Below are 13,147 nucleotides of genomic sequence, written 5' to 3'. Positions count from 1 at the left end.
ACAAGCTGCTTTAACTGATCAACAAATCATGTGCGCCAGTGCTCGGTGTTGAAATCCACAGCGTCGATGATTTGTAAATCACCACTGATCGCGCCGAGCCCCTTTTAACTGCTAGCTTAAGTTCTTTTACTGTTCCGGTTTGGCGTGGGACGGTTCAAGGGTTTTGGGGCAGGTAAAGAGAAACAGGGCTACCAACAATGGCAGCGCTTATCCGATCCGTTTTAATTAAAAAGGTAAACCAAGCTTACTCCCAACTTCAAAGCAGCAGCAATAAACTTGTTTGGCGCGTGCTTTAACCAAGATAGCTAACATCCTGGGCTACTAGCTAACAAAGTCATGATCCAACGTGCACGTTGCACAAAATCCACACAGGCTTTTACGCGTATTACATGTATTGCGTCTTTTTTTTCTAGTTCAGTAGTTTGAGAGGGTTTGCAACCATATAGCGCTTAATGCCACCCTCTTTCTCCAGGAGCTGAAAAGCAGATTTTATGTGCATTGATTTGTAAACGGCTGTTTTACTTCTTGCAGGTTGCGCACCAGCTGGGTCGCTGTTACTCCTCTTCAGTGGTGAGATTAGAAATCAACGACGAATACTTTTGGATATAAAGAGTAGATTTGTTTGGTTTTTAAAAATAGCTCCAAGGACAATGATACTAATTATCTTTGTGTCTCCTTATTCAGTGGCGCAATTAACATTATTCTTTCGCTTTAAGTAAGAAAATGGGAGAATTGTAATTATTTAAAGTTTCATTACCTGTTACTGATATAAACTCTGCAAAACTGAGGGCTGAGCAGCCACATGAAGACTACTTAAAAGGGCTTTTAATGTGTCATTAAAGACAGACGTGCTTAATGTACAACATGCATGTTTTTCAGCAGTGATTAAAGATGGATCATAGTGACACACAGGATGAACATAAATTTGGGAGTTGAAAAAGTTTAATCCCACATTCCTGCCATTTTTAAGCCCACCACCAAGCTCTTCATTGATGGCAAGTTCGTGGAGTCCAGCACCTCCGAATGGCTCGACATTCACAACCCTGTAAGTATTCTGGAAGAGGCTACAGGGTCAGTCTGGGGGACTGTAGAAACAAAATGGGGAGAAATTACTTTTGTTATATCTTTGAAAAGAAACCGTTGACTTAACCAGTCCTGCTTTATATGAAGCAGCACTCAGTGAATGGCCTGTCAGCTATCAGCCTGCGAGGCCGGATGAATAACCGTGACTCACAAAAACAACCATCTGCTTTTATCACATAAAATATCAAAGCAGTAGAGGATGGAAAACAAACACTTGGTCATCAATATTAATAAATGATTGCAAAATCCCTCAATGATTTCCCTTTGCTCTTAGTCAACCTGTCTGTCTCCTGCTTCTCAGGCCACTAATGAGGTAGTGGGACGTGTTCCCAAAGCTACCCAGGAGGAGATGCTGGCAGCTGTGGACTCCTGCTCCAGAGCCTTCCACTCCTGGTCCGAGACCTCCATCCTCAGCAGGCAGCAGATCTTCCTGCGCTATCAGCAGCTCATCAAAGATAACATTGTAGAGAAATACTTCCTCCCTATTGTCTTTACCTTTAAATGTGCTTGAATGCTGAGATCTGTTCAGTAAATAACTTTCTTTTTCATATTTTAGAAAGAGCTAGCCAAAATGATAACCTTGGAGCAGGGAAAGACTCTTGCTGACGCAGAAGGCGATGTTTTTAGAGGACTCCGTAAGTAAAATTAGCTTACTTGTAAAAAATCTATTAAGCCTTTTATCTTTAATGTACCAACCCCAGCCTAAAAAGTGCAGCTTTTGCATTACTGCAGTACTGGCAATAATATGAAATAATTATCTTGTATAACTGACTTTAAAAATCAGTTTGTCTTTGTAATCGTGATTTATTGGTTTCTCATGAAAGTCCCTTTGTAAAAAGTGGCTTTTAAGGTTCAGCTGATGATATGTAAATTCGTTTTTAGCTTTACAAATGTAACAGAACATATTCGTCACATTCTGAGATGGCTTTTCAGAAATCTTCCTGGGTACGTTACCTGTTTACACTGTCCTTCTAAAGTTAATGAAAAAGGCACGATTGGATCATTTCACATTAGTACAGTTTGGCCTGCATCGTTGGCTCCCCTGATGAGAAATGAATATTCATGCACACTTGCAAATAAACAAAAATTTGCTTTGGTTATTAAACAGCAGAGGAGCCAATTTGGTGATGGTCCCAGATCTTGAGTCATTCTGACTTTATCAGCTGAGTAACACATCGTATCTGCAGGTGTGCTGCCAACATTATAGAGAATCGTCTGCATTTACTCAGAAAAGAAGTTGATCAACTGCTTTTATTGAGCAAAATATGCTTTAAGTAGAGATAATTAGCAGTCTAAGCTCGTTACTAGCTTGCTACAGTATTCAGGCATGCATTCTTTATTATCTGTCCTCAGAGGTGGTTGAACATGCCTGCAGCATCACATCCCTCATGCTGGGGGAGACGTTACCTTCCATCACCAAGGACATGGACACCTACACCTACCGCCTGCCCATCGGGGTGTGTGCTGGCATTGCCCCTTTCAACTTCCCTGCCATGATTCCTCTCTGGATGTTCCCCATTGGTATGGTATGTGGCAACACCTACCTGATGAAGCCCTCCGAAAGGGTCCCAGGATGCACCATGCTCCTGGGCAAAATGCTCCAGGACGCCGGGGCTCCAGACGGCACTCTCAACATCATCCACGGGCAACACGCAGGTGAACGTCAACATTCATTTAGATGGTTGTAAGAACCAATAAGTGGGGGGGTCCTAAGGTTGTTTTGGAGCACTTGTCATCTACCTCCCGGCTTTTCCGCGATGAGAAATTTCCATAATAAGTGCAGCCTTGATCTGTAAGTAATTCAGGAGCGCTCAAGGCAAGAGGAAGAATATGTGCATTCAAAGATTTTGTATATTATTATTGTGTACCTTCGGGGGGCGGAAGGACTGAGGTGAAGATTTACATGACCGGTTTGTGTCTTCTTGTAGCGGTGAACTTCATCTGTGACCACCCGGCCATCAAAGCCATCAGCTTTGTGGGCTCCAACTCGGCGGGGGAGTACATCTACGAGCGTGGGTCCAAGAACGGCAAGAGAGTGCAGTCCAATATGGTACGGCAGGACTCTAATGTGCCCGATCAAAACTTAAATCCCCCCCTTAATAGGATTCTTTATGTTGTGAATAAAATGAGCAAAATATTTCCTTTTGTTACCAAGGCAACAGCTGAGGACTACAGCGAGGCTGTCAGTCAGAGAGATGTGTAACATATGTGACTCACTGCGCTGGCTGTATTAAACATTTGTCCTACTGTGCTGCTGGTGAGACTCCCTACTGAGTTGTGTTCTACATTTTTCACATTAGGGTGCCAAAAATCACGGTGTGGTGATGCCTGATGCCAACAAAGAGAACACCATCAACCAGCTAGTGGGTGCTGCCTTCGGAGCAGCTGGCCAGCGCTGCATGGCCCTCTCCACTGCTATTTTTGTCGGGGAGTCTCGCAATTGGCTCCCAGAGCTGGTGGAACGCTCCAGATCGCTGCGCGTGAACGCAGGTATCTGTGCCGATGCCAATTTGCATTTCAAACAGCACTTGTCCTTATTATTTCACTTTTCTCACCTTTTTTTTTTCCTTTGCAAGATGCAAGAAAGAATTTTATGCATGTTCTGTGCTTAAGGTGATCAGCCAGGCGCAGATGTGGGACCCCTGATCTCTCCTCAAGCCAAAGAGAGAGTGGAGTGTTTGATTCAGTCTGGCGTGGAAGAAGGCGCCAAAGTGCTGCTGGATGGGAGGAATGTCAAAGTCAAGGGATATGAAAATGGAAACTTTGTTGGGCCAACTATCCTGAGCAAAGTTACGGTGAGATTTTTAGATAGTTTGAGATGCCCAATGTAATCTTTGTCTAATGGAAGGAAATCTTTTATCAATTAGATGCATTTCCTTGCTAGCTTAACACAAAAGCTTATAAATCCAAGCAAACATCACACTTTAGGTGCACTATATTGTAGCTGCAAAGTCAATTTTCAACAAGCTTAAAGGTAAATTTTCATTTCAAGAGGCCCGCTATAGATATTTTACAGTCAAAGTTGCACATTAAACCCGTCTAATTGTGTAGATTCCTCATTTTGTACTTGCCAAAGTCTCTTTCTCCTGGTCAATTTAAAATGGAAAGGAGCTGTTAAGCGTTACTAAATTATTTGAAACCCTGCTGGCAGATGGCGTCAAATTAATTCTTCTCCTGTTTGTTTCAGCCAAACATGACTTGCTACAAAGAGGAGATCTTTGGACCGGTGCTCGTCGTCCTCGAGGCCGACAGTCTGGATGAAGCCATTTCCATCATCAACCAAAATCCCTATGGCAACGGCACAGCTATTTTCACCACTAATGGGGCCACAGCGCGCAAATACACACATGAGGTGGATGTTGGCCAGGTGAGGGGCTATTTTTAGAATGGTTTAATAACAGGATGATGTATAAAGAAGCCCAGATATTAACTGCAGCTGCTGTAATTAATTAGATTGGTTTGCTGTTTTTTTTTTTCCCTTCCTTGGTGAGACATGAATGTATGTTCCCTCACTGTATGAAGCAAACAGCCCTTAATTTATGGGAAAATTGAATATTTTATTATTGTGGGTAGTTTCATTAAATCATAGGGAACATTTTAAATCTTTACACTTGATATAAGGTGATATGAATTGGCTAATATTTACATTTTTAGAGAAGTAAAAGCATGTTTCACCTGGGATGAAGAGGAATTGGTCCGATTTAATCATCAGACGCCGGTGCTTTCATCAGTTTTAATAAACAGATTATTTCATTTTAGACCATTTTTTTTAATAGCTTAAATTTCTTTTAATGCTTTTTTAAGCTCCATTGCTGTAGGTGGAACAAAATTGTCTGAAAATCTGACATGACATCAACAGTCTGAAGGTTTTAATTATATCAGTCCATCAATATTGGATGCATCCATCATAAGAAAAAACGTAAGGAATCTAAAAATGAAAACGACCGCGTGGTTCTTCCAGCAATGTTGCCTTTGTTACTTTCAGTTCACATGACTCCTTTTTTGGTGACCTGATGATCCTCAGTATCTTCTCATCTTCTAAAGTTCTAATTGGCATTTACTTACTTTCACACGAAAGAAGGGGAACATCTGCATGCATTCCGCCAACAATGGGTATATGGAAAAGGTTAAATGTTGCCTTGGTGACAGCCTTCGTTTTCCTGGTTGATTTCACGCTTGGTGGTAGAGAAAATTGCACAGTAGCGGTCGGGTTGATTGAATCAAATCAAAATGTGGATTGTGGGGTTGTTGTTTTTTTCTGTGACCATTATGCAGTCGTCGTCGTCATGTGCTGCTCTAAAAAGACAAAAATGAGAGGAAAATATCATTCATGTGTGCAGATCGGCGTGAACGTGCCCATCCCCGTTCCCCTGCCCATGTTCTCTTTCACTGGCTCCAGAGGTTCGTTCAGGGGAGACACCAACTTCTATGGAAAACAGGTAAAACCGCATTTACACATCCACAAACGTCACAATTGTGGGCATCACTGCAGCTCAGCTGAGGACTTGTCTCTTCTTGCCTCCAGGGCATCCAGTTTTACACTCAGATAAAGACCGTCACCTCGCAGTGGAAGGCCGAGGATGCCACCGTCACATCCCCAGCTGTTACTATGCCGACTATGGGGCGCTAAATGGATTGCACTTTCGGCAATATCTTCTCTGACCCCTCACATGCCTTAAGAAGAAAATGAAGATGGAAGATTAGTTACCCTCAGTGCTGCTGATTGTTTGGTAGTGGTTGTGAAACTATGATGGTGTTGGTGTAAATTCGCACAACAATGCAAGGTGCAGCTCATACAGAGTTCATCTGGGTTGATGCAATAATCGGTGCTAGTTTCTGTGGCGAAGTTAATTGATAAATGATCATTTTTGGCTATCGGGTTTCTTAAACCAGAGCATTTTGTTGATCATTTGTTTCACCTTTGATGGGCTTCCTCTTGTCATTCTGCTCCATTATCAGCACATTGTTGTAAAAACTGGTATGAACAGACTAGAGCGTAACTATTCACTCCTGTTAAAGCTAAAGTACTCCATCTTTTCCCATTTTTACCTTGAACGCGGTTGAATAACTGATAAGCAAATATAGTTTTGTGTCGCCATAATACATTTGTGCATGTAGCATTTTCAAATATGGTGGGTTTTCTAAAGTTGGTAAACTCTTTCATACTTGCAAGATCAGGTAAAATACCCGCATTGCTTCAACCCTCAGTGTTTTTTGTGTTATGTGGGTACAGATTTGGTGTTAATGCTTGGTATAGAAACAGCTGTGAATAAAGATTCATTTGGCTCCATTAAACATTATGTGTTAATTTCCATCTTTGATAATGTAATGTCTATGTTGGTGTGTTGAACCATAAGATACTTTAGATTTATACAAATGAGCATAATTCAGTGGTGAACATAATGGATGGCTTTTATGCTCCTTGGTTAACATTTCTATTTAAATGTTATTTTACTTGAATTTGCAGAGACAAAATTTTGTTTAAGTTTGAGCGATTGTAGATAGCTTTGTAATTAAATTATAGAAATAATATATAGCACAATGATGAAATTAAAGCCCATGAGAAAAAAATGTACGTAAACACTAAAGCGGACATATTCTGCTTCGTTTTGTAAACGCCTCATCGTCTTTATTCAACATAAAAATCAAGTTGGCGGAAGTTAGTTCATCTTTGGCGGAAGTGAGTTTATTTTGACGGAAGTGAGTTTATTTTGACGGAAGCTGGCTCCCACCACGTTTCTGCTCTAGTAAGAGCTGACTGCCATTATGGTAAGCTCAAGTAGTTTTTGTTCTTAAGTTAATGACACGTTTTCGGTTTGGTGAACAAAAAACACCAGAAAAGATCACTGAATCGTTGATGCTTTTCTAATGTACACCTGTGTTGGTTCGCATTTTCCTTTACATTCTAAGCTAGCTGTCGCCAATGGAAATTATGTTTGTGCTTTCATGAGACCTGAACAAACGTTTTGAGGTATACGTAATAAAGCCAATACTTGGCGCTCATTTTAAAAATAGGCATTTCAAATTTTCCCTAAACACCAAAAATGACATGTTTTCCTTTTGAGATTTAACAAGTATTCAAAAGTGAACCAGAATAGTCTTTATTTCAAACCCCCAATTTAAATCAGCTTAAAAGGCAACATTTCTCCACAAATGTGTGCTGTAGGAATATCAAACCTGTTTTCAGTCAAACTTAATAACGCCCGAGGCAGTTTATTCACGTTTCTTCTACAGCATATATAAGATAAATGAATTGCCAGCCAGCAAAGTGAGACCTGCTCAGTTTTCACCATTTAGCTTAAATATATAGCAGACATCCGTTAATCAATGAGACTTCTTGGTTGTTTCCAGTCAGTCAATTTACAATAAATTTAGACAGACGTTAAAACCTACGGCACTTTAAAAAATATACCATTATTCAACATTGTTATGAATTATCATCATGTGATCCTTCTTGTGTATCTTTTGGTGATAAATATTGTTTGAACTTTACTCAACATTTACATTGTCGGATCAAACTCTCTTACAGTGTGACAGGATGAAATTGTAACGTCTGCACACCGTGGCTGTTGACTCAGCAGGCAGAGAGGTTGATTTTGGGATGTGTGTCTGGTTGGTTGGCAAGTCTGAGGGTGTGTTCAACTAAGTGAACCACCCCAGAAGCGTCTGCTGGTTGACATGCTACAACACAACCTGTTGTTAATCAGCACAGTCTGCGCTGCTTTTTCCCCCCTTCACCATTTCTTAATTATTTAATAGCATCATTAAAAGATTTGCTTTCCTTTTAATCTTCCCCAGACTGAAGATGAAGCTGTCAGACTGGACTCCTCTTCTCCTGGTTCTGCACACTGTTGCAGGCTTCAGCCAGGCCCAGGTTATCAACTCTCTCCTGGATCTGTCCAGCAGCTCCAGGACCGTCCTCCCCAGCCTCAGCCGTCCGGCGAACTACAGCCACATCTTCTATGCGGTGATGTTCGATGCGGGCAGCACGGGGACGCGCATCCACGTCTTCACCTTCATCCACACCGACTCGGGTAAGGCCTCAGCAGAGCTCTGCATCGTCTCGCATTACTGCCGCTACCTGCACCTCTAGTTGTTTTCAAGATTCGATGAACGGTGACTTAAATCACGTGCTCCTCCTGCTACAATGTCAGGACCTGCGATTGACTTATTTCCGCCGCAAATCGCTGAGTAATAATCTGCAATCCCAGTTCTGTCGGGACATATTTCTGCTTGAGTGTGCATTTGTTACACTTGACTGCATTAACTTTTAAAGTAATAATCCTATTTAGTCAGATTCAAGTCAACAGGCCTCATTTTAACCATGCAGATGTATTCCACGTATGTATGCTAAGACGATTTAGGCATCTTAAATCCCTTAACGGCGACGGCTTGTTTGATGTGGGCGGATTTTCTGTTTTTTTTAGAGGAGCTGCCAGTTTTGGACAATGAGATGTTCTATTCCACGAAGCCTGGTTTGTCGGCTTACGTCGACATCCCTGAAATGGTGAGTTCATTGTCGGGCCTGATCGATTCCATTGAGCGCGTCACGCTTGGAAAACCTCGGCAGGAGTCTCCCCGCGCGTTTAATGTCATTGAAGATTACAGTAGACAGGAGGGATAAATGTGCCCACAGTTCACCTGCAGTTCATTACCATGCACGTTCATGAATTGCATCCTGAGAAAGGTCAAAAGTAAAGGTCACCTATATGTAGCTAAGAAAGTAGAAACTCTGGCAGGCAATGTAAATTAGGAATATAAATTACCTCCCATCTATTGCATAATAGAATTTCTAAAAACCTACTTGCACAATGGTACATCAATCAAATGCTCTTTTTCTGATATTTATTGTGGTGATGCAATCAGCTGTAACTGTGTTCTGCTATACAAAAAGAAAACCAGCCCACACTTGACAACGTTGACAGGCAAAGAAATGAGAGACGTGAGCATGAATCAGATGACAGATTTGTTTATATTTAACAGCACGGAGACCCATTGAAAAGAGTTTTCATTTCCACGCATCTGCTGCACACGGGTTTATTGATATTTACACACTCGATTCCTGGGAATCATAAATAAAACAACAGTGGAGACGTCAGGCAGCCCGGTGATGAAAAAGCATTTCCAGTGGCTTTTTAACTAATATGATTTCCAGCTCAAATCACACAGAATTATAAATATAGATGCAAATCTGCCTGTTTATCCAGTATCCAGTGAGCACAACACACCTGCAGGTACACAGACGTACATCACACCAACACAGGTGTTTCAATCGTTCAGTCCTCATCAAGCTGGACTTTTGGTTGTGTGTTTGCGTGTGTATGATCCTCCCAGCTCACACGGCAGTTGTGTGTTTTCAAAGGCTGCACAGACGGTGAGGACGATGCTGAAGGTGGCCAAGAACGCCGTCCCCCGTCTGGAGTGGAAGAGGACGCCGGTGCTGCTCAGAGCCACAGCGGGGCTCCGGCTGCTGCCGGCAGGAAAAGCCCAGGCTCTCCTCCACCAGGTAAAACACCGGAACGAGGAAGATTAGATTTTCCCACTGGGAGCTCTGGGAGTTGTTAGATGAGACGTTGTCTGGCACTTTCAAAGTGAGGCCAGTCCTCTCATCCAGGCGGGGACATTTTCAGACCTGCAGCGGGTGGCAGAGTGGTGTGAACTTAGTTGGGAAAGGTCTAGTAGAGGGGATTAGATCCTAATGGATGGCCCCGGGGCATCTTGGAAAATACAGTAAGTGATACTTCATTAAGCCCCCGAGGGAATTAATTAATCCCTTTGATTTGCGGGCCCCCCGGATGAGCCACCATTACAGTAGATCACATTAACGCCATTCCTCTGCAGCTTCTTTCACTTCTCTCTCTCTTGTCCCTGCTTCTTTTGCTCCCACAGGTACAACACGTGTTTGATGAGTCTCCGTTTTTTGTCCCAGACAACAGCGTCAGCATAATGAACGGCACAAAGGAAGGTAACGTCTGCCCGCCGTTTTCACCCCTATGACGATCAAATTTGCTGATTCCGTGGCGGCTTCGCTCCGCAGATCCTCTCGTCCTCTCTTCACCTTTTAGTATTTCTTTTTCTTTGACAGGCAAACATAGAGGCTGTATTTACATCATGCATGTAATCATGCACCACACCTACCTTTTTAGAATTGTGGCCTGCGTGTTTACACGTGTTCATGGATGTCAGCCTGTATAATTTTAGTGAAAAGCCGATGTCAGCTTTTCTGAGATGATCCTCTGAAATGACTGTTCACTTTTCCTTGTTGTGCGTCTGTCTTTCCTAATCCTCTAAATGTAGGCATCCTGGCCTGGATAAGCATGAACTTTCTGACAGGTGAGCGCTGCACACACTCAATATTCTGTATTTTCTAGGCTTTGCCAGCATTCATTTGGATTAGACTCAGGCTTTATGTAACTTCTGTGCATAAATAGGATTTTAGTTCTAAAATGAGGGTGTCTCTTTGTTGTGGCTGCTGGATTAAAGTAGAAAATCTTTTTAGGTCACCTGAGGAAGGAAACCAAGAGCACAGTTGGAATCTTGGATCTGGGAGGAGGATCCACACAGATAACATTCCTGCCAAAACTGAAGGTTCGTTGGAGTGTTCAGATATTTCGGGACCAATTAAGATCTTCAGCAAGTGCTAAAATTAACTCGTGTTGCAAGGAAAAAAAATGTTGAACCACTTTTTTTTTTGCTGCTGTAAAAATCTGTTTGCAATTTATGTTCTGCTGGGAAAAACATTCAAGCAGGAGCGACCGTCTCCAACTGTTCATCGAAGGCATGAAATATTAAAGTCACTGGCCGCTTATGAAACTTTTTATTTCATATTGATGCTCTCAGAAGAACAATAAACGAGACCAATAGTGAGAAAATTGGCTGATTCCGAGCCGCCGTCTCTGCACTTCTGAGTGGCCGCCGCAGAATCTGTTTACATTCACTCAGAAACACTTTTGCAGACAGAAACTGTTGTTCTTAAAGGCCATTTTTCCTTTTGAGGATTCTCATAAGCTCAGTGCCGTCGTGGTTCCGGCTGATAATACGACGGAGAGACTGAAGCGAGCTGGTGACGCAGCATCGATGATTCTGATGCTTGACTAACAATGCCCTTCATGTCCCACTGTAGAAAACCATTGAAGATGTTCCCGGAGCAGATTACATTGCCAGGTTTGACGCCCTCAACAGGACATTTGAATTATATAGTCACAGGTAAAAATATATATGTGTATATTTTAGTTGCATCAAATCTCTTCCGGTGACTTGTTCAATATGTTTATTTTAAAATGTTTTGGCTTCCTGCAGTTATCTTGGAAACGGGCAGATGGTAGCTCGACTGGCCGCGCTGGGAGCTCTGGATGCTGAAGGTACCGTGCACGAGGGCAGCGTGCAACTTTGCTGTCTGCTGTGCTTAATTGTGCATTTCCTAAGCGGAGACACAACCACAAGTCAGATGGCGCCGCGTTGTTAAAAGATGCTGCGTAAAGTGAAAGATGTTTGTTACAGGAAGTTGTGTCGGTGGGTTCCTGAGTTAGATCAGAGTGATCGAGGGTGAAGCTGTGCAGGGTTCAATCACGCCTGTGTCCCTCACGGCAGGTTTGGAGTGGCGAGTGTTCAGGAGTTCCTGCCTGCCAAAGAAATTCAGGGGTGAATGGAGCTTCGGGGGCCTGACCTATCAAGTGAGCGGTGACCCCGATGGTAAAGAAAAAGGATTTATTCTTAACGACTCTGCTGGAATAGTTTAAACCTAATTTAATGCACATATCGGCTCCAGCAAAGGCCAAACGTCTCTGATCCAATTGTTTAATTTTAAACACACGCGACCCTGAAAACATCTCTTTCGTTGTGTAAAGAAACGGTGCACCCTCTAAGAGCACAGAAACCAGCCGCCTCTGTATTGTTGATTTCTTGGAATGTAAATACCAAAGTTCACCTCTGCGAGCGCAAAAAGTGCTCATTAAAATATTGAATTATGCATCGTTTCATTATGTTGTTCACAGCATCACAAGAAGCATAATTTATACCACTCTTTTTCCCCCCTCCAGGTTATACTGGATATAAGACTTGTTATCAGGAAGTACTGAAGGCGGTGAAGGGGATTATTCACCAGCCGTTTGAGCTGGAAAACAACACCGTTTTCTACGCATTCTCCTATTACTATGATGTAGCAGTGGATGCCGGCCTTATCGGTTAGTACACACACCTCTTACGTAATTACAGCCCCAGCTGGGGGTTATTACCCATTCCACTGTCAGGGGGGGGGTGACTCATCTGCACCTGTCTCAGTGGATTTGGCTGAGCTATAGGTCTGCAGTTGTTTGGGAAATTGCCACCTGGGCCACCGGGTGTTGTTAGCGGTTAGCGTACGGTGCTGCCACGACTGACGTAGCACCTTAAAGATGACGAGCATGACTCTGTGTTTTATAGGTGATGTCCATGGAGGGAGGCTGCAGGTCAGGGACTTTAAGAAGAAAGCTAAAGAGGGTGAGATGGAGGAGAAATCACTGCACTCCAGACGCAGAGTGCATCTTAGCAGCTGCTAATAAAACCTGCCCACCAACTTTCAGCAGAACAAAGCAGACGTGATTATCACATCGCACCCTCACCAGACCCTCTTTCTCCCGCTGTAGTGTGCAGTAAGACCACCAAGCGCCCGCCCGTCTTTCCTTTTCTGTGCATGGACATGACCTACATCACTTGTCTGCTCAAGGATGGCTTTGGCTTCAAGGAGAGCACGGTGCTACAGGTACGGCCGTTTCAGCTCTGCAGATGAATACGTGTCAGACTATAGCATTATAATATTGGTTTTTTCCTCCATCTAGTTGAGCAAGAAGGTGAACAACGTGGAGTCGAGCTGGGCTTTAGGTGCCATATTGGACCATTTTTACAACCTGAATATCCGCTGAGGTGAAAGTAGCGACTGCTCACAACAATAAATAACAACCTTATCTAATGTCCAGATCCACATTTTTCCTTAAGCAGAGCTTTTTTTTTTCCGGGGGGTAATTATTAAAGCAGTTTGTGTTTAAAACTATAAAGATGTAAATGAGGAAAAACACTCTGAATATGC

The 13,147-nt window shown here is 42.8% G+C and overlaps 3 protein-coding genes across 5 annotated transcripts in view; 2 read left to right on the top strand and 1 right to left on the bottom strand.

Annotated features, from left to right (window-relative positions):
• The first annotated feature begins 82 nt into the window (after window positions 1-82).
• Window positions 83-6,378, top strand: LOC130515713 (methylmalonate-semialdehyde dehydrogenase [acylating], mitochondrial-like). The gene is made up of 12 exons (XM_057016159.1): window positions 83-233; window positions 532-570; window positions 971-1,045; window positions 1,385-1,546; window positions 1,640-1,718; window positions 2,437-2,739; window positions 3,012-3,133; window positions 3,384-3,573; window positions 3,697-3,878; window positions 4,271-4,450; window positions 5,424-5,522; window positions 5,609-6,378. The coding sequence occupies exons 1-12, from the start codon at window positions 198-200 to the stop codon at window positions 5,711-5,713; spliced, it is 1,572 nt and encodes a 523-aa protein (XP_056872139.1). The 5' UTR covers window positions 83-197; the 3' UTR covers window positions 5,714-6,378.
• Window positions 6,379-6,750: 372 nt separating this feature from the next.
• Window positions 6,751-13,030, top strand: LOC130515716 (ectonucleoside triphosphate diphosphohydrolase 5-like). Its single transcript, XM_057016162.1, has 14 exons — window positions 6,751-6,852; window positions 7,882-8,117; window positions 8,511-8,590; window positions 9,446-9,589; window positions 9,973-10,048; window positions 10,381-10,416; window positions 10,583-10,671; window positions 11,207-11,289; window positions 11,383-11,444; window positions 11,674-11,775; window positions 12,123-12,266; window positions 12,505-12,561; window positions 12,708-12,823; window positions 12,900-13,030. Exons 2-14 carry the CDS (start codon window positions 7,889-7,891, stop codon window positions 12,981-12,983), a joined length of 1,302 nt encoding a protein of 433 aa, XP_056872142.1. The 5' UTR covers window positions 6,751-6,852; window positions 7,882-7,888; the 3' UTR covers window positions 12,984-13,030.
• znf410 (zinc finger protein 410) overlaps window positions 10,884-13,147 on the bottom strand; it is a 75,063-nt gene continuing 72,799 nt past the window's right edge. For all 3 annotated transcript variants that reach the window (XR_008947245.1, XR_008947244.1, XR_008947246.1), the window contains exons 13-14: window positions 11,582-11,705; window positions 10,884-11,503 (exon numbers count right to left, since the gene is read on the bottom strand). The gene's annotated coding sequence lies outside the window, so the exon portion shown is untranslated. The remainder of the gene's footprint in view (window positions 11,504-11,581; window positions 11,706-13,147) is intronic.

This window comes from Takifugu flavidus, chromosome 19 (assembly GCF_003711565.1).
Source record: "Takifugu flavidus isolate HTHZ2018 chromosome 19, ASM371156v2, whole genome shotgun sequence".
NCBI classification, from domain to species: domain Eukaryota; kingdom Metazoa; phylum Chordata; class Actinopteri; order Tetraodontiformes; family Tetraodontidae; genus Takifugu; species Takifugu flavidus.
Note: the sequence above shows the minus strand (reverse complement) of the source record. Positions and strands in the feature narration are given on the sequence as shown.